An 18,424-nucleotide genomic window follows, 5' to 3' on the forward strand; every position below is an offset into this window, starting at 1 on the left:
GGAAGATGCGATAAAACATTGTAGCCTAGTTGCCCCCAAATTCCTCCAAATTTATGTGGAGTTTTTGTAACATTTCATATTAAAAAAATAATAAAATTGAGCACCCCATGCACAGCAATCACTTATCTATATATAAAAGAATGAAACAAACGAGCTACATTGGGCTCTCCACAGTTTTTATATGAAAGCTCTAGCTTGTATTTTCTCTTTGTTGTGGAGAAGTTAAAATAATAAAAAAAAATGACTGTACATGTGAACATGATTCCTCCTAAGGGAAGGTGGGGAAGGTAAGGTAGTTGAATAAGGGGGGGTGGGTGGGTCAAGGGCCTAATAAGGGGTAGCATTTTGTATGTTGGAGAGAAATCTGCTTCAATTAAACTTTTTTTTCTTGTGTTTTGTTTTTTTTATTCCAGTGTCTCTGTATCCTTTAATGTATCTTGATAAGAAAATAAATAAAGATTTTTTTTCTTTGTGGTCGTATACGTGCCCCCTGTGTCATTGTACATTCCAGTTCTGTGTGTGTGTGTCTGGTGGGAGGAAGGGAATACACCAATAAGGAACAGGCCTGGCTAACATCAGAGTATGAATATTAAAGTAGGCTACTATAGGCTAGGTATGTCACATGCGTAAGAGGCAGGGGCATTATATGAAATTAATGACGAAGCTACAGAGAGTCCACGTTTTGAGGAACCATAAGGCTTACGCCACTTCCAGCCGCAAAGTGAACTCGAAAATGAATTTAAATTATAAAGGCTGTTTCTTGAAATAAACAATGGTAGGCCTAATAGTCCAACTTAGAAAATCAAGCTAACAATTTATGGAATATACTTAATATTTCACAGGCCCTCCATAAGATTGAAACACCGTTTAAGTGCAATGAACATTTTCTTTGGCATATAGGCTACCTTCAGGTATATTTTGAATAGCAAATAACAATTTGTCGCTCTGTTGTGTTTAGTGTCTGGGTTTGAATTTGGGCGGAACAGACAGCTTTTAATTAGCTGATCAGTGTAGTGCTTCCTCGGCTACAACACTCTCCAATCTGAGGTGTGAATTGACGCGGGACAGGTGTTTGTCTACCAAAGAGGGAATCCATTTGAAGTAAAGTTGGCTAATAGACCAATGTTTATTGGTCCACGGCTGAATTGGCCAATTTGATAAGCAGCGGAAAACGACAAAATCGATTATAGAGGTTCAAGCTCATTGGCCACCGCCCTCGAAACTACGCCTCATGAAATCCCATTGGCCAATTTCAACCTTCTCTGAAGTTTTCCATCACAGCTGATTCAGATTTAAAGGGTACGCGGGAATGACAATGAGCATGCGATAGAGACAGGGTGTTCTTGTCTGGCTGGATACACGTAGTGGATAGAAGCAGCTCTCCGTCTTTGTGCGTCTTAAGAGGCTTGAACAGTGTCTGAGTTTCAGTCAGTGTTCCCCGTTATAACGGCTTCTTTTAAAGTCTTGAACTATTCAACAAAGGGACGATGTTTGAGGTAAGATGTTAACCAATCAACAGTCTGACGTTTCATACACTTTATTTTAAGGCAACATACACTAAAATGGGCTGTTAATTGCCTTGGTATTGAGCCTGATTTGCTATCAAAGCTTCTATTTTCTGTTTGGTTAAATTTGGTGGGCTCAAAGTCAAATCGTAACGAATGAAAAAGCGTATGTCAGTCACGAGGCCGGGTTGTGTCCTCAAATGTAGACTTGTCAGCTTGTGTAGACTACACTTTCAAGTTGACATTTTGGACTGACTTAATTGTTTTCATTCAACAGACCAGCCACAACGACCTAATGTTGCTCCCAGAAGATGACTTGGCAGTGCACAACCTGCTCTGCGACGGAGAGCGGTCCCCGGGCCCGGGCATGTCACTTGCTGAGGCCCTGCTCCCTCTGGTACAGTCCTCTGCCTCACAACCCGCGCCGCTCCTGTACTCAACACGCTACAAGACGGAGCTATGCAGCCGATATGCCGAGACAGGCGCATGCAAGTACGCAGAGCGTTGCCAGTTCGCCCATGGCCTACATGACCTCCATGTCCCCTCTCGCCACCCCAAGTACAAGACGGAGCTTTGCCGCACTTTCCACACGTCCGGCTTCTGCGTGTATGGTACTCGCTGCCTATTCGTCCACGTTCTGCGGGAGCAGAGGCCGCCAGCCCGCCAGCAGCGCAGGCAAGGCTGTGGACGTACGGTGCCCTGCCGCAATTACCGAGCCTATGGAGTCTGTCCCTTCGGCACTCACTGCCACTTCCTGCACGTGGACGCCAGCGGCTCAGGGGCCTCCACAGACAGCGAGGAGGAGAAGACCTGGTCCCCGCTTACCACTTCATCTGCCGCTGCTTCCGCCCCCCTCGCCCCGGCCCGCTCAGAATGGAAACCGCGGGGCACTCTCTGTCGCACCTTCAGTGCGTTCGGCTTCTGTCTGTACGGCACGCGCTGCCGCTTCCAGCACGGCCTGCCAAACGCAGTGCGAGGCTCGGATGCCTTCTCCGCATCTCCTCCATCCTCCAGTCAACAAACCACCTGGCCCTCCTTCCCCTCGTCTTTGACCCAGCTTCCAACGAGAGCGGTGTCCCCAGCCTCGGATATGCGCTCTTCGTCCCCAACGTCGTCATCTTCCTCCTCCTCTCCACCATCTGCCTTAGCATCTCCAATCTATCCAGACGACGGCTTCCCCATCACCCCACCGCTCTCCTGCGGGCCTCTGGCCAACAACGCCTTCACCTTCTCCAGCCAGCACCTGAATGACCTGCTGCTACCGCTGGCTTTTCGGCTGCAGCAGCTGGAGAACAGCCAGGCCAAAGGGGCGCTGGATAAGCCCCTGTTCATGGGTTAAAGTGCCTTGTTTTTAAGTGTTTCTTGGCAGTGGTCTTGTGGTGTGTATGTGTTTTGAGACTGAACTCTCAAATTGTTTTAAATTTTCACTTGAGTGGTTTTTACACTACACCAGTTTTAACTATTCCCTGAGTGCTTTTGCTTCCCTCTACTTATGTACATTGAGATTTCCTTTGACTGTGTATATAGCCTCCAGTGGAATATTTTAATTCTTTGCTCACATATTGTCTTTGTTTATTAATTGTATTTAAAGTGACTTAACTTATTTTTTTTACATTTTTAACCTCCTGAGCATAATAAAATTCTAATTCTAACACTGCGGTCCTTCTATGGGTTTTTTCTTTAAGCATTACAAGTCTAGACCAAACTCAATCCGATTGAGTAAATTTGTAAGCAAAGCAATGATCTACTTTGCCTGCCGTTAATGACCTTGGACAATTTTCAAAGTTCTGTTTCTTTTCTTTTTTTTTAATGGACCGGGTGCTTTTCTTAACCGCTCCTTGTGGAAGCAGTAAAGCTTAAGACGTTTCTTGCCTTTTTCTCGCAGCCTGAAAGTGTAGTCTATACCAATTTATTAGTAAATTAACCCGAAATGTGCAACTTCACAAATTCCAAACACTCTTGAGCGTTGACTGCTCTTCCATCCAATCACAAACGTTGAGCACTCTGACCCGAAAGGCGCCTCACCAATCCCCGGCATTGTTATTGCCTCTCGTTGATCGAAATGTGGAAGCATTAGCATCACATGCACCCATTAATTTATTTTTTGGAAACACTTAGTATATGTGGCTACTTACGTGGTGAGTTGTATGTATGCCCTTGCAATGCATTTGAACTATCTTGCTTAAGCTGCTGAATTTCTCACACGCGACGTAGTCTAATGCATTTAGTTGAACTAACGTTAGCTTGTGTTAGCATGCTTTGTCGCTAGATGGCAAGTAAATGTTCTCATTGCACTGGTAACCCTGCTTCACTGGCGTTGGTCAACGTTACCAGGGAATTAATCAGTACACTACAAATCTTTGTAGGAAGTCTATGTATTTGCTTGCATTAGCTAACAGTGGTAATACAACGCTGGCCTCCAGAGAATCAATTTGTTCGTAACGAATTTAAGCGAGCAAATATCAAAGGTAGGCAATTGGTCTGTAGTCAGGAATGCGTAGTTGCTGTGAAATGCTAACGTGAGCGAACCTTGCGATTAAAGTGAATGCCATGTGAACATTTATTAGCTGTTGTTGGTCAAGTTACAGCTGAACTTTCACGAGTGCTAAACACACTGGATATGTTGACGTTGTTGCCTTGATTTGCTCGTAGATATTTACTTTGTTGACTGTGTTTGTTAGGTGTTTAGGACAAGGTCGGCTGTTTGACTATGACTGAAAGAGAGGAGAGGCGTTTTGCTGAAGTATCCCGAGAATCAGTCAAACTGATGGCTGAAACTTCAGGGGTTGAGCTCAGCGACGATGTGGCTGCTCTTCTTGCCGAAGATGTATGTTACCGACTCCGAGAGGCCACCCAAGTAAGTCACTGTTTTCAACTGCCACAAGCGTTTGCCTTATTCGGAATGGCAGTGATATTTCGTGCCTTTGTGAATATATGTCAATATATGTATGTGTTCAGAGCTATTTTTAAGACATATAAATGTTGGTTTTGATATGCATACATGTTGCTCTGACACAGAGTAGCTCCCAATTTATGCGGCACGCCAAGAGACGGAAACTGACAGTGGAGGACTTCAACAGAGCTCTCCGTTGGAGCAATGTAGACGTGAGTTTGGGAACTTATAGTAAACAACGACCATTTCACTACTTTATCTCATAGTAGGATATTTCACACTGCCCCCAAACAATGTCGACCGTTTTTTGTCTCTTTGCCCCACCACCAGTCTTTATGCGGTTATGGCTCCCAAGAGCCATTGCCTTTCCGCCCTGCCAAAGAAGGGGAGCTCTTCTTTGTTGAGGATCGGGACATTAACCTAGTGGAGTTGGCCCTTGCCACAAATATTCCAAAAGGATGTGCAGAGACCATGGTGCGAGGTATGAGCTGCCCATACCCATTGAGACATCGCTGAACAATGTTTTAAAACACGGATGAACATTGTAAGATTAATGTATTTCCTCCTCTGGTTGTCCACTTGACAGTGCAAGTGTCCTACCTGGATGGCAAGGGCAACCTGGAACCTCAAGGGACTGGTAAAGAAAATATTTTCTTTAATAGTAAAAAAAACAACCCTATCTCTTTGTACTGTCGGCCTAGTTTGCAGTGGTTTTGTAGCACAGTGCAAATCCCAGAGATATAAAAATGTCATGTTGGACTAGTAAATCTCTGAGACATATCACAGTCAAATTAATGTATTTCTTGCCACACAGCGATACACACAACCCACCCGTGCATTGGGCGTCGACACAGGGCACACACACACACACACACACACACACACACAAGCACGCTGAAGATGTTGCTGGTAGAAATTGTCCTCTGCATTTCACGCATTTCACCCATCCTATGTGCCCCTCTCGTTTACTCTCAGTACCCAGTGCTGTCCAGTCACTGTCTGAAGACCTCCTAAAGTATTACCAGCAGATCACTCGAGCTATACTTGGTGAAGACCCACACCTCATGAAGGTACAATTCCCCCTTTTACTGCCAAGACCAAAATAAGCAGATAGTGGATTTAATAGGACCCCCCCCCCCCCCCCCCCCTTTTTACTTCGTATGATTTAACACAAGACTCTGTACTCAGGTGGCATTGCTGGATCTTCAGTCCAACTCAAAGATTGCTGCTCTTCTTCCATACTTTGTGTATGTCATCAGTGGGGTATGTGTTCTCATTGTAGTCTGTTTAAAATTATTGCCATAGTAAGATTGTGCTTTGGTTCACTAAATGCTGGTGTACATTTTTTTTTTCCTTTCATTGCATCGTTCACAATAGCTGACAGCCTCCGATCTAGACCACAGCTATTTATTTAGTCTCCAAGTTGACTTGTGACAAACTAGATGTGTTCCAGAACAACCTACAAAGTATAATGTTTGCTGGGTTAATAAAAACCTTCCTTTACACAGTAGTGCTTCTTTTAATGGATGTTTTTTTTCCTCAACATCTTCGTATCAACACCGTCTTTATTCTTAGTTATTTCGTAATCTTGTCGTCGTCCGCCTCCACTGCAGGTGAAGTCGGTGAGTCACGACCTGGAGCAGCTGAACAGGCTACTGCACATGGTACGCAGTCTGGTGCAGAACCCCTACCTGTACCTGGGCTCGTACGTGCGCAGCTTGGTGTCCAGCGTCATGTACTGCATCCTGGAGCCTCTGGCCGCCTCCATCAACCCGCTCAACGACCACTGGACCCTGCGCGACTACGCCGCCCTCCTGCTCAGCCACATCTTCTGGTGAGGGCATAACAGAGAACACATATGTCTAAACATTCACTCAAATATCTGGATATATGCATTCATATACAAGCTGTCACACTTACTACTGTATGCAATGTGCATATAAGTGATAAGATAGCAAAGGCCATCGTGTGTGTGTGTGTGTGTGTGTGTGTGTGTGTGTGTGTGTGTGTGTGTGTGTGTGGATGTACAGCCACTGCTTGAGTAAGGCATAGGGTTGTAACGTTACGTGTGTTCGGACTGAACCGTCAAGGTACAGACGTTACGGTCCGGTGAATGCAGTTGTGCGAAAGTTGATGAATGTAATGCAGAACAAAATTTCACAAGGCGAGTTCCGAAAATCAGCTGCCATGTGGGTCACATCTGTGTTCAAAGTAAAATTAGGACTAATATGCTAAACTAGAAAGACCCTTAGAGGGCACAGACATCCACCATGGCCAAGTACCTTATCTTGCAAAATTAGCTAATCAACCCCAAATGTGTGTGTGTGTGGTGTGTGGTGTGTGGTGTGTGGTGTGTGTGTGTGTGTGTTTGTTTTCATAGGACCCACGGAGACCTTGTGAGTGGCTTGTACCACCAGATCCTGCTGTCGCTGCAGAAGGTTCTGTCTGACCCGGTCCGACCCCTCTGCTCTCATTACGGGGCCGTAGTGGGCCTGCATGCCCTGGGCTGGAAGGTATGGCAGTCCCCTCCCTCTATGTCCTTTTTCTTTTCCTGTATTGTCCTCTAGCTCAAACATTTGATATTGTCAGACTTACAATTACCAGGGTTGTGTGTAAAGAAAAAGTTACCCGGTACTCTTACTTTGTATTGAGTTTTTATGAGTATTATAACCACAGGGTTGGAAAAGTAGCTCTCTATTTGGATTTATGCCATGGGTTATTGGACTCTTATCGTATGCCTCTCTCATAGGCTGTTGAGAGAGTGCTGTATCCCCACCTGCCAGCCTACTGGGCCAACCTGCAAGCCGTCCTGGACGATTACTCTGTCTCAAACGCACAAGTCAAGGCAGATGGACACAAGGTGTATGGAGCCATCCTGGTAAGTTAAAGAAATCATTGAAGTAAAAAATTCTGTTGCTTATAATAATAGTACCTATAACAGTCCGCGATTCTAATCCACTGCACCTTTAATACCACTTAATACTAATACTAAGTACTAACAGTAGTATAAGTAGTAAAGTGATTAGCATTACTGAATGCTTGGCCTGCAGGTTACATGCCTCTTACTGTCATCAAGCACTTGTATTAAACTCCGTTCAATCTCAAAACTAGAGCCAAGTATCTTCTGTTTAGATGCAGCTTGTAGTTGTTGAATATAACTCTTGTAGGAAAACCACACAACCCAAGCAGCAGAGAAATCCAGACGTATTATTTCTTCAAATATGCTACATGAAGGACCGCATAGTTCAGCCAAAAATGCAATTGTGTGTTTATCCTGTAGGTGGCAGTAGAGCGCCTGCTGAAGATGAAGGCATTGAGTCTGTCTCAGCCTGCAGAGGGAGAGGCAGGGAACCAGCAGGGTATCAGTGGGGCAGTGTTGGGCTTCAGAGAGAGCTCGCCGGGCCTCAGTCCCCCACCAGAACCGCTGGCCGAGGCGGGCCTGGGCATCGCCAGCCACCTGCAGGCGGGCGGCGCCGGGTGCCCATGGGAGGACTGGACCCCGGTTCCGCTCCCGGCCATGTACAGCGAGCTCTACTCGTTCTTCGGCGACAGCCTGGCCGTGCGGTTCAGCACGGGCCCGGAGCTTAAGCCCTGCTCGGCATCGGCATCGGCTCCGACCCAGAATGGGACCGACAGGAGGAAGGAGCCTGGAGGTGGTGCTGGCGGGGCCAGTGGGGGGATGGACACGGCGCGCAAGATGCCCCAACTGACGGCCAATCTCAGCATCAGCCCGCGGCAGGATGGAAGCCCACGGACAGAGCCGGCACCACCCAGTCTGGCTGCAACTGCCCCGGGAAGGTGAGGGGTATATGTAGGCACAGTGGTTGTGCACCATACTGAGTTTATCCCCCCTGCATACACACAACTTCTTCTTTGCTTTATATATAAAATGTATGTGATTTTATTTAGTTGTTCACTTCACGCTCCATTCAAGACCTTCGCATTTAATTTAGTTGTTGACTCGATTCTTTTCTTAATCTCCTAATCTCTCTTTTCTCTCTCTGTCGCTCTGGCCTTTCAGGTCTCTTGCCAGATCCTCTTCATCCTCTTCCTCAGTCCAGCGGTCCCGGTCTTCCTCACGGCCTGGTCTGCATTCGGCAGGGCCATCGCGCGACATCTTCCCCAAAGCTCGCTTCCCAACCCAACAGGCAGGCACCCCAACCTTTTCCTTCCTCATCAACGGACGGCAGATGGGTCGCCGTTGCCAGGGGCGACGCTTCCAGACGAGCTTCAGCCCCCCGGCCGGGCTGACCACTCTGCCGCCGCGCGCCTACGCCCATAAGCTGCCCGTCATTGGGCGCGTCAGCAAGCCGGTGCGCCGCTGGACCTGCTCCCACTATTCTCTGCACCTGCCTCTTTGAGTTCCGCATAAGAGAGGAGAATACTGCCCCCCCCCCCACCCCCCGGATAACTCCTCTGATAGCTTGAGGGCCAGAACGAACTGGTACATACATAACTGGCCAGCATAAGACTTTCAGGTTTCAGGTTCTCTGTCACATGTAGTTTGGTTGATACAGACACTCCAAGGTCGTAGAACCTAGATGGTTAGAGTTGGGCATTAGGCCTTACAACACCCTTTCACACACACACACGCACACACACACACACACACACACACACACACACACACACACACTCTAGGAACCCCACATACACACTAAAAGAACCCCACAGACTGCAATATGACAGCTGGAGATAGTAACCCAGACATTTGTTCCCAAATGGAGCAAATCTCCATAGTTGAAAAGATGGTCTGCACAGTTTCGTAGAAAACTGATTTAAGATCTGAGCATTTGGTGTCTTTGCACATTTAGTTTTGTTAATCCTAAAATAAATATTTCTACCATATTATACTATTCTGACATTCTGGATATATTGTAAAATAAAGTGTAAGAATTGGAATTATTCATTTTTTGTTGTCGAAGGTTTAGGTTGTGGCCTTTTTGAAATGTTTTTTTATTATTATTATTATTCTTTGCATTCTTTCAGACTTGTTTTCGAAACGTAGTAGGTGTAAATAGGTGTAAAATCAAGCACCAGTCCTGTTTGATTCACTGACAGTGTTTTCTTGAGAAAATAAAGAGAAAGAGAAAATAAACTACGGTTAACATCCTGCGCGTCTGTTCTCTCAACGAAGCTCTGGTGTCTGATAGAGTTTTTTTTTTCCAGATTCCTGGCCTCTCACTGATAATATTGTATGAAAATTCAGGGACCCAAGATGCGATTGCAACGCGTAAATCAGACTATATAATTGCATGTGAAGAACGTTAAAAGAACCAGCTTGTTAAAGAAAGTTTTTTGCGGTACGTTATTTCATCAACGCGTATGAGCTGACGCCATGGTAGGCTACAGTAATTAAATTTTAAAGGTTGATGAATGCTGCATGCGCTACTCGGTGTTTGGTTACTTGAGGCGGAACATAGATGCCCAGTCTTTCCTCTGCTTTCAAGTGACTTTAATTATGGCCCGCTGCGTGGACTCCACTCAAAGGTTTTTACGAAAATACGCGTTCCCGTTTTTGTTGTTTGGATACATAGTCTTTGTACTATTTGGCGGTTTTGTTTTTATGGCGCTTGAGAAATCTGGTGAGAACCATTTGGTGACCGAAGTACAGGACCTTCGAAGGACGTTTCTCAAGGAAAACAGCTGCATTCATGAGACACGGCTGGATACTCTGCTACGAGAGGTGCTCTTCGTTGGGAAAAGTGGTGTTGCGGTGCTGGAAGCAGACAGCGATCAATACAACTTTGACTTCACATCCTCACTCTTCTTCGTCACTACCTTTCTGACAACCACAGGTGAACAGACACAGTAACACGAGCTTAAAGTTGAGAATAGAATACCCCATCGAACAGAAATTAAAAGGTGAAATTATGTGCTCAGCATGGTAGATTGATATAATTGTATTTTAATACAAATAAGGTAAAGTAAGACCTCGGAAATAATTCACTTGCCACTTTGTGGAAACATTATTAGTCTTTTGCTCATCGTTTATTAGGTTATTAGTAGTTCATTAAATAGAATACTTTTATTGATAATTTGTGTAATGGAATGGTGTTCGAACAATTTCATAACGCATTGAAAGTGTAAAAGGATTGTAGTTATTCTTTATCTCGGAGGGTGTGTAGCCTACATCCTGTTCCTCTGTTCTGGGTGAAGCGGCAAACACTGGCATTCCGGTAGTTTAATTAGACTTTTATCAGCTCTTTGAGGCCTAGCTCTCTTGTCTAGGTTAACCTACGTGTGTGTGTCGTTATTCCTCAATTCAGTTGCCGGTTATGGACTTTAACAGAAAGAACTAAGAAGAATCAGATACATCTTAATTACATACTCATGTATGAAATGTGCAATGTGTCATGTGCATTCTGCCTCCTCTCACTGGATGCCTCCATTTCTGAAAAACATCTGATTAAAATCAGTGTAATTATAATGCATCTCATTAGCCAAATCATGTGTGTGCTCAGTTTATAACTGGTGTTATGTTCAGTCGGCTCCTGCAGCAGAACTGACAACCCCTGCTTCACTAGATGATTACACACTATTTGTGACTGCTGAAGTTGGGGTCGTTTGAGGGTATTTGAGTGTGCCAAGATGCTTGGGAATACCTGTAAATGGTCCTCAACTACATTCTGACACATGTGTCTGTGTGAGTGTAAGCACTCACTGTGGCACTGGGCAATAACCCTTGGACACTAGAATACCCACTGTTCAAATTATTCCTACAAATTATATTTATTTATTTTATTCTAAACTGTTGTGTTGAATATTCCTGTGTAAGTTCATAGAGGGCCAGTAAACCCGGAGTCAAATTCCTTGTATGTGTAAACTTACTTGGCCAATAAACACGATTCTGATTCTGATTTGGGGTGGTAATGGAGGGGGGTTCTCATCATTCTCCTGTCCACATCACCTCTGCCCCCCAGGTTATGGCACCACCATGCCCTTATCTGACGGGGGCCGCCTGTTCTGCATCCTCTACTGCATGCTGGGGATCCCCGTCACCCTGCTCCTCCTCTCCTGCCTCACTCACGCCCTCCTCCCATGGGTGACCGGCAGGCCTGTCCTCTACCTCCAAACCCGCTGGGCCTTCTCCAAGAACCGTGCTGCGCTAACTTACGCGTGCATGTTAGCCGGCGGCACGGGCGTGGTCTTCTTCCTGATCCCGGCTGCCGTTCTCTCCCTGGTGGAGCGCGACTGGAACTTCCTGGAGGCGCTCTATTTCTGCTTCATCTCGCTGAGCACCATCGGCCTGGGTGACTACCTGCCAGGACGCACGCATAGCAAGGCGGTGCGACAAGGGCTGGAGTTTGCCACCTCCTGTGAGTACTGCACTGCAACCAAACACAACAGATATTATTAATCTTACTCTGCTACCTCTAGAAAAAGGATGCTCAGTCCTGCTCTCGCATCACCCATGCCCCCTGCCCCTCTATATATCCCTGCTCCAAGCACCTGACAGAAATATGTATTATATAATGAAATAATAAATAAGTACCACAATTCAGTCAGGTGTACAGCGAAAGGGTAGAAAGATACTGAGCAGTTAACGTTTGATCTAGTATGTTGCCTCACCATGACCTAACCATTACCATGACCATGTCCATCACTTGACTTTTGCACATCAACACCCCCCCCCCCCCCCCACACTCTGATTACTGATCAGGTGTGTTGTAATTGGGCTGTACCTAAATGTTGCTTGCACAGAGACTTTCATGTGCTGCATAATTCCCTTCAAGGTCATTAAAAGGATACTTCCTCAATTGAAATCTGGTTCTGTTTCAAAGAAGAAACTGTTTTCAGCATAATGAATATTGTTGACAGGTTCAAAAGGGCTATGAGACTCTCACGGGAACCACTCTGTGTGAGTGTGTGCCTTGAGAGGCTCATACAGTATGGCAGTGTATGACTCAGCTCTTGAGAGGGTGTAAGTCTTTGTTGCAAAACCGTTCAGTCAGCACGCCTCCTGAGGAACTGGAGTTACTGAGAACCCGTGTGAAACTGAGAACAGACCCAAACACTGTGAGTTGAGAAGCCAAAGTTTTTTTTTTGCCTTTCAGTCATTTTGATTTGATAAGTTTAATTGCAAACATCACATAAATCATTCCCATGTGTTCTAAGGAGCAAGCATGGCTGTTACTAAAATGGGATTGCCGAAAACAAATATATATGAATGATTTTGGTAAATTCCTTGGCCTTTAAGGTGGTAAAATAGATACAGCACACAACCTGGTTGCTTTTCTCTGTGGTTGCATTAGATGGCTAATGGGAGGAGGGGTGACCAAAATTAGCTCTCCCTTGCCTCAACCTCCGTAGCCTCCTCTAAGCACGTGCTAAACGGCCATCTGTGGGTCCTCGGAGTACACACAGGTCCAATGAGACTCAGTGTTGGGGAATGCTGCCAGGGATCACAGGCTGGGAGGACTAGAACTGGTTTCTTCTTCACTGTTGTAATGTGGTCCTGCAGCTCAACTGGTACACCAAGATACTTATGTCACAGAGGTCATGGTAGCTCTGATGAAATTGTGCACTGTACTGCAAGCTGCTTTGGATAAAAGTGTCGGCTAAATAAATACAATATAAAAATGTAAATGTTATGACTCACGTTTTAATTTGTGAAATGAACCGTTATTCACGGGAGAGCAGCTCTGTGGAGGGCTTGTGGTTGGTGTTTTTTCCCACATCTTATTCAGATGTTTATCCATGTACACCACAGTGAAAAAGGCTAAATGTAAAGACCTGGGTGTCTTGTTGATTTCACTAATACAAAATCCCCCTGGGCTTTCACAGAGAAGAGCAGAAATGTTTCTGAAGGAGTAGTAGGCTGATTTATTACCTGGTTGCATTTTAACATCTGGATTAAAAATAATCCACTCTAAAAGGCAGGTGCAAATACGCCAAAATGCATTGCACAACCAAAGTGTCAGATTCCAGGCAGATGTTATACAGATAAAACTCACCCTTGTGCAAATTAGTATAGGAAATGAAGTACAGTGCTGGTGCTAGTATGTGTAGATGTGTAACGACCAAACTGCTATCAATTGGGTTATTAGTGGGTTAGCCTGTTAGTTTTAGCCTGGGGAAAACCTTATATTAAGGATTTTTTTGTCATTTGAAGACGTATAGAGCATAAAAATGACAAAGTTCAGATGGGGCCTTATAGAGAGAGCTTTCCTCCTGACATTTCTTTTGCTATTCCTGTCCAGGTTACCTTGTTGTGGGTCTGGTCGTTCTGCTGGTTGTCCTGGAGACGTTCTGGGTGCTCCCGCAGGTGCAGGCGCTGATCCGAGTCTTCACCGGGCCCAAGAGCACCGAGCTCAAAGGGACGGACATGGACGAGATGGTCCAGGGCTGGGACCACGAGTACCCAAACTCCCCTGAGGATATGCCTGAATATGCCCTTCCCATCTCCACCATCTCCCCCTGCCTCCAGGAACAGCCCTCTCCTGAGCCCTCGCCAGAGAAGGCTTTTCCCCCTGACCAGCCTGCAGATACCCCACCACCCGATCCTGAAGACCCAACGCAGTAACACTTTGGTGTCGATTTGCACTGTTTCATGGCGGTATTGTTTACATGACCTGGTATTCGCCATCTTATATAAGTGTTGTCACAAGTCATGTTGATAGAGACAACGTGGAGTACCTGTCATTTCTGTCTAAATGAACAATGTTATACTCCATTAACTTAATCAGCATGATGATTGATGAGTCATTCAATTATTGATTCGTTTGGTCTGGTGTACTCAGGCTTGATTCCTGGCCTCTGTAGATGAGGACGATTAGGTTTGCTTACCCCTGCAATAAAATCAGTATGACTATAAACATAAGATGTTTATGTGGTATAGGTTTACAATACCAAGCAGATGAACATATTTATATGTACAGAATCCATTTCCTGTATGCAGTTCTTGACATTTATGTCTTCTAATCACTAGAAACCCTTTTCTGTTATGTTAAGACTTTCATATTACTGTCTATGTTTCTTTAGTGGCTATCCGCAATCCCTGCCACTGATATCAACAGTGTTTCTGTGTAAGATTACTGTGTTAATAATACTTGTCTTTTATATAATATTTTAATATTTGATTAATTTTATTTTCGAGGTAGATTTGATGAGAATTAAACCTACCTGGTCCGTATGCTACTTACCGAGTCCATAGACCAGACCATGAATCAACTTAACCAATGTGTTGGTCTTATAACAGTTTTAGAGTACCTCTGCTCATCTTGCAGGCATTTGGCAGGTCATACCACTAGGGGGCAGTGCATACTCTCCTGATAAGAACATTGTCATGTTAGAGAAAGGACTTAAAATCTGCTGTACAGTTTTCTACTGCGGTTGAGTCAGAGTAAGTAAAAAAAATAAGTGAAACGATAACTAAATATTTTAAAATCAAATAAATCAGTTGAAAATTATTTGATCATGTTGGCTGGATAATTTACATACCTCATTTTTGTGGTGTCCATGTAAACCATGTTTGCATGTGATGGTGTTTCCAAAACTGACACTGTGGCTCTCTGTGGTGTTTCTCAGCGTGGCTGGTCTCTTTGTCTGAGTGCAGTGTTATGCCCGGCATGATGACTATGTGGCGAGTGCTGAACTCCCCGGCATCCTGCCTGTCACCTAAAGCAAACATAAACACCCCATTTCATCTGCTCTTATTAGGTCATCCAGACTCTTTAGGTCACGCAGAGGTTTGGGCCTGGCCGGTCTGGTCTGTGTGTGTTTTGATTGGCTTATAGACTCATTAAAAGCACTGTGATTTTCTTTCAAGGGTGTCGGAACAGGCTCCTGAATGCTCAAGTGTGTATGAATGAATGGAGGATTCAATGGCTTGCTTGTAAAACAGAGGGTGCCATGGCAACCTTAATTGTGGTCTTTTAAATGGAGACAGAACGGCATTTAATCATACTGAAGCAAGTTTTATTAAGTAATAATGCTCTTTTTACTAATTCACCCCTTAGAATTATGTTTGCTTGATGCCTATACAGGGCTCTAAATGCTAAAGGCTACATATACCACATAAGAGACTGAACTCTCCTGAGAGAAGCATTTTACAGCTTTGGTGATGAGACATTTAAATGCAAGGGTCATTGTCGACATCAGCATTGTCATGAAATGACAGAACAAGTTTGTTCTCATACTGCATGTACTGCATGTTGTACTTTTAGGAGACGTGGGTGAACCACTACGTTTGTGTGCAAGCTTGTGTCGTCATTAAAACGTGACCTTCCCACGCTGAATCCAAATAGTCATCATGATCCTTGTCAACCGCACCACTAGGGAACAGAGCAATTGTTCACCTTCACAATGTTCCTTTCATATAGGAAGATAAGCCCCCTCACCGCGTTCTGAAATCACTGTGGACAGCATAAGTAGCTCATGCCCTCTCTTCAGACCCCCTCCAGGTCACCACTTGTCGTTTTTAGGACACGCTTTTCAGGTGTTGAAACAAGAGTGGCACACACTGGCAGTCACCTGTCTCCCCCCGTCTTATCCCAAAGCCTTCTGCCTCTGTTTTGCCTGTGACTCGGCCTGAGAGCTCACATGCTCACAGACCTATCAAGGGATGTTTATGAGTGATGGCTATACACAGTGGTCTAAATAAAACTACCATGGTGACAAACAGGGGCCAGATATCCAAGTACTCAACAATTCTCAACAAAATTTAAATATTTTTTTGTAGCAGACTCAAAGGTGGGTAGATCTTGTTCAGCAGAGGAATATATTGTCAGTGTTGCAATAACAGTTATGTTCGATTGTTGGTTTTGTTGTTTATTATGTCATAACAAATAAACATTCAGGTAATTTGGGTCAACTCAATTGCTGAAGCCTGATGAGCAGTCCTGGCCTCCCCTAGCAGCAGCTGTGGCATCACGAGGAAGCTGTCCAGCGCATCAAAGGCGCTCTCTCATTTTCCTGGCACACGGGAGTTTCCCCATTCTGGTCACATGACCCAACGCACTGTATTGTGGGACATGTATCATGTTGCCTTCCACACTTGCTATATTCAGTATGAGTATTCAGTACTAAGCAGGCATGATTAAGCTACTTCTGGGTCTGAAAAAATAGGCAACATGATCAGTAAACATAATATAAACTTAAATTACTGCACTCACATTGACCTTGACAGTCTGCCCACAGTTGTATACATAGCTTAGACACAATTCATTATAGTGAAAATGAATTTAAAAAGAGTATACATTATGAGTGTTGAGCTTTCTAGTAACCTTGTTAACATTTCCCCTTGTGTGTCTGCAGTGTCATGCAGCCATGCTCCCTTTCAGTCTGACAGACAGTTGACAGGTGTGTGGCGCTGCATGTCTAAATTTATCAAGGTCACTCAAAGCATGGCACTGGTCTCCAGTTGTGTCGCCACAATGTATTTTTCCACTCCTAAAAAGAGGGACATTTCAAGGCAATCAGAAGCTTTCTTTTCTGCTAACCACTCATGTGGTTTTGGTGAAATAACTGTTTAAGGAACAAAACATTGTCCATGCGAAATATTACGTTGAAGGTCACTGTGTTTAAGTTAATTTTGTAAAGTTAACTTAAAGGATGTCTAAGGTTGGAATTTATATCTTGTAGAAGTCCTAATTCTTTTATAGACTGTCTTACTGTTTGGATTCAAAACATCCTCTAAACTATATGTTGAGATCACACAGGTGGACATGGATCATTATCCCTCAAAGGACATTTTGCTTAGCTTTTGTACTTTGAGACTGTTGCCTATCCAAACCTCTTTTGCATAAATCAAGGGGGATATTTAAACTAGTAATACGCTAATGATTATTTCTACCCTCTGATATCTAATTTCTGAGACTGTTTCGTTAGGATCTGTGAGGATCCTTTTTAACATTCAATCATACATTTGTTATGATTGTAGAACAGCTGATCAAACAGCTTTACATCAGTCTGTCATCTGGCACTGTTTAGTGTAATTTTTTTTTTCTTCTCCGTGTGGAAATCCTCATTCGCTTCATGATTTCAGTAGGTGAGGCCAGACGGCCTCTCAGTGCCAGCTGTTGAAACATCACGTCCACGCTGGCATGGTCTGCCTTCCCAGGTGGCACTGGGGGCAAGGATTTGCTTCTCTGCGACTGGAAAACAGGAAGTCAAGCCATCAATCTGCTGGTAACTCACAGGAAGTAGGCCGTTGAGAACGGGGGAAATGGAGCCTCCAGATGATCCCCCAGCTGCCCCGGCTCTCCAGGGATATGGTGGTGAGGTCACATTCTTGGGGTCTCATTGTCTTTCACTATTTCTCTGCCTCTTTCTCCAAATATGTCTCCCTCTTTGTCTCTGACTTCCTTCATGTTCTTGGCAACTGTCTAGGGAGACAACCTGCTCCAGCATGGGCCTAGCCAGGCTCATAAACATTTTAACATCACCACATAATTCCATCATTATAACAGTTGTGCTTTGAAGACGACTGTCTCCTACCCTGAAAGCCTCTCTGATGATTGGTCATTCTATGATCCAGAGCAATGTTCAGCTGCCCAAATCAACTGAACGCACTTTACACCACAAATCATGTCAACTTTACAACAATAACTTGTTGTTCAGCACGGTGCTTGTTTATGCGTAACCTATTTCCAGTAAAACATATCTAAAGAAGAAATAGAACCCATTTTGATTAATATCGGATGTTGACGGTTATTTTGTAAGCCCCTGAAATGATCCAGCACTGTGGTTTCCTTGGGGAAAATAATGCGGCCAAAAATATACTGGGACTCCCAAGTGAGTTTGCTGTCTCTCTTCTCTAGCCTACTTGTTAGGCCTACTTCTCCCTTGCTTGTTGGTGTTCCATAGTGGGCTAACAAGTTGCTACTGACAAAAGCAAGGTGCAAGAGGCACATTAAAGCTTACAGAGAATGAGCCCCAATATGCTTCTGTAGGTCCCACTGGCAAGGCATGGCTGTGGTAACAAACCAGAACCTGACAACAAATCAATAACCACTATGAACAGTAGGCTGCTTATTAATCACTTTTACAACCCCTAAAACTGAAGATGGTAGCCTACTGGTAC

At 44.6% G+C, this 18,424-nt stretch overlaps 3 protein-coding genes across 3 annotated transcripts; all 3 read left to right on the forward strand.

Moving 5' to 3' along the window:
* Positions 1 to 1,800: 1,800 nt before the first annotated feature.
* Positions 1,801 to 2,844, forward strand: cth1 (cysteine three histidine 1; the record flags this gene model as incomplete). The annotated part of the gene is made up of 1 exon (XM_080839823.1): positions 1,801 to 2,844. One exon carries the CDS (start codon positions 1,801 to 1,803, stop codon positions 2,842 to 2,844), a length of 1,044 nt encoding a protein of 347 aa, XP_080695949.1.
* A 725-nt stretch (positions 2,845 to 3,569) lies between these two features.
* taf6l (TAF6-like RNA polymerase II, p300/CBP-associated factor (PCAF)-associated factor) lies at positions 3,570 to 9,437 on the forward strand. Its single transcript, XM_080838477.1, has 12 exons — positions 3,570 to 3,643; positions 4,187 to 4,362; positions 4,524 to 4,610; positions 4,729 to 4,879; positions 4,985 to 5,035; positions 5,374 to 5,468; positions 5,587 to 5,661; positions 6,012 to 6,232; positions 6,779 to 6,911; positions 7,148 to 7,276; positions 7,679 to 8,196; positions 8,420 to 9,437. The coding sequence occupies exons 2-12, from the start codon at positions 4,216 to 4,218 to the stop codon at positions 8,757 to 8,759; spliced, it is 1,947 nt and encodes a 648-aa protein (XP_080694603.1). The 5' UTR covers positions 3,570 to 3,643; positions 4,187 to 4,215; the 3' UTR covers positions 8,760 to 9,437.
* A 344-nt stretch (positions 9,438 to 9,781) lies between these two features.
* On the forward strand, positions 9,782 to 13,924 carry kcnk7 (potassium channel, subfamily K, member 7; the record flags this gene model as incomplete). Its single annotated transcript, XM_080838915.1, has 3 exons — positions 9,782 to 10,196; positions 11,322 to 11,717; positions 13,602 to 13,924. 3 exons carry the CDS (start codon positions 9,782 to 9,784, stop codon positions 13,922 to 13,924), a joined length of 1,134 nt encoding a protein of 377 aa, XP_080695041.1.
* Between the last annotated feature and the right edge of the window lie 4,500 nt (positions 13,925 to 18,424).

This window comes from Sprattus sprattus (assembly GCF_963457725.1).
Source record: "Sprattus sprattus genome assembly, chromosome: 5".
Lineage (NCBI taxonomy): Eukaryota > Metazoa > Chordata > Actinopteri > Clupeiformes > Clupeidae > Sprattus > Sprattus sprattus.

What these genes read in the sequence shown, in the direction of transcription:
- taf6l (XM_080838477.1), top strand. Translation starts at nt 4,216, where the DNA reads ATGACTGAAAGAGAGGAGAGGCGTTTTGCTGAAGTATCCCGAGAATCA. An exon ending in TCCGTTGGAGCAATGTAGAC is followed by an intron (nt 4,611 to 4,728) that starts GTGAGTTTGGGA and finishes CCCCACCACCAG; the next exon opens with TCTTTATGCGGTTATGGCTC. An exon ending in GCTGCAACTGCCCCGGGAAG is followed by an intron (nt 8,197 to 8,419) that starts GTGAGGGGTATA and finishes CTGGCCTTTCAG; the next exon opens with GTCTCTTGCCAGATCCTCTT.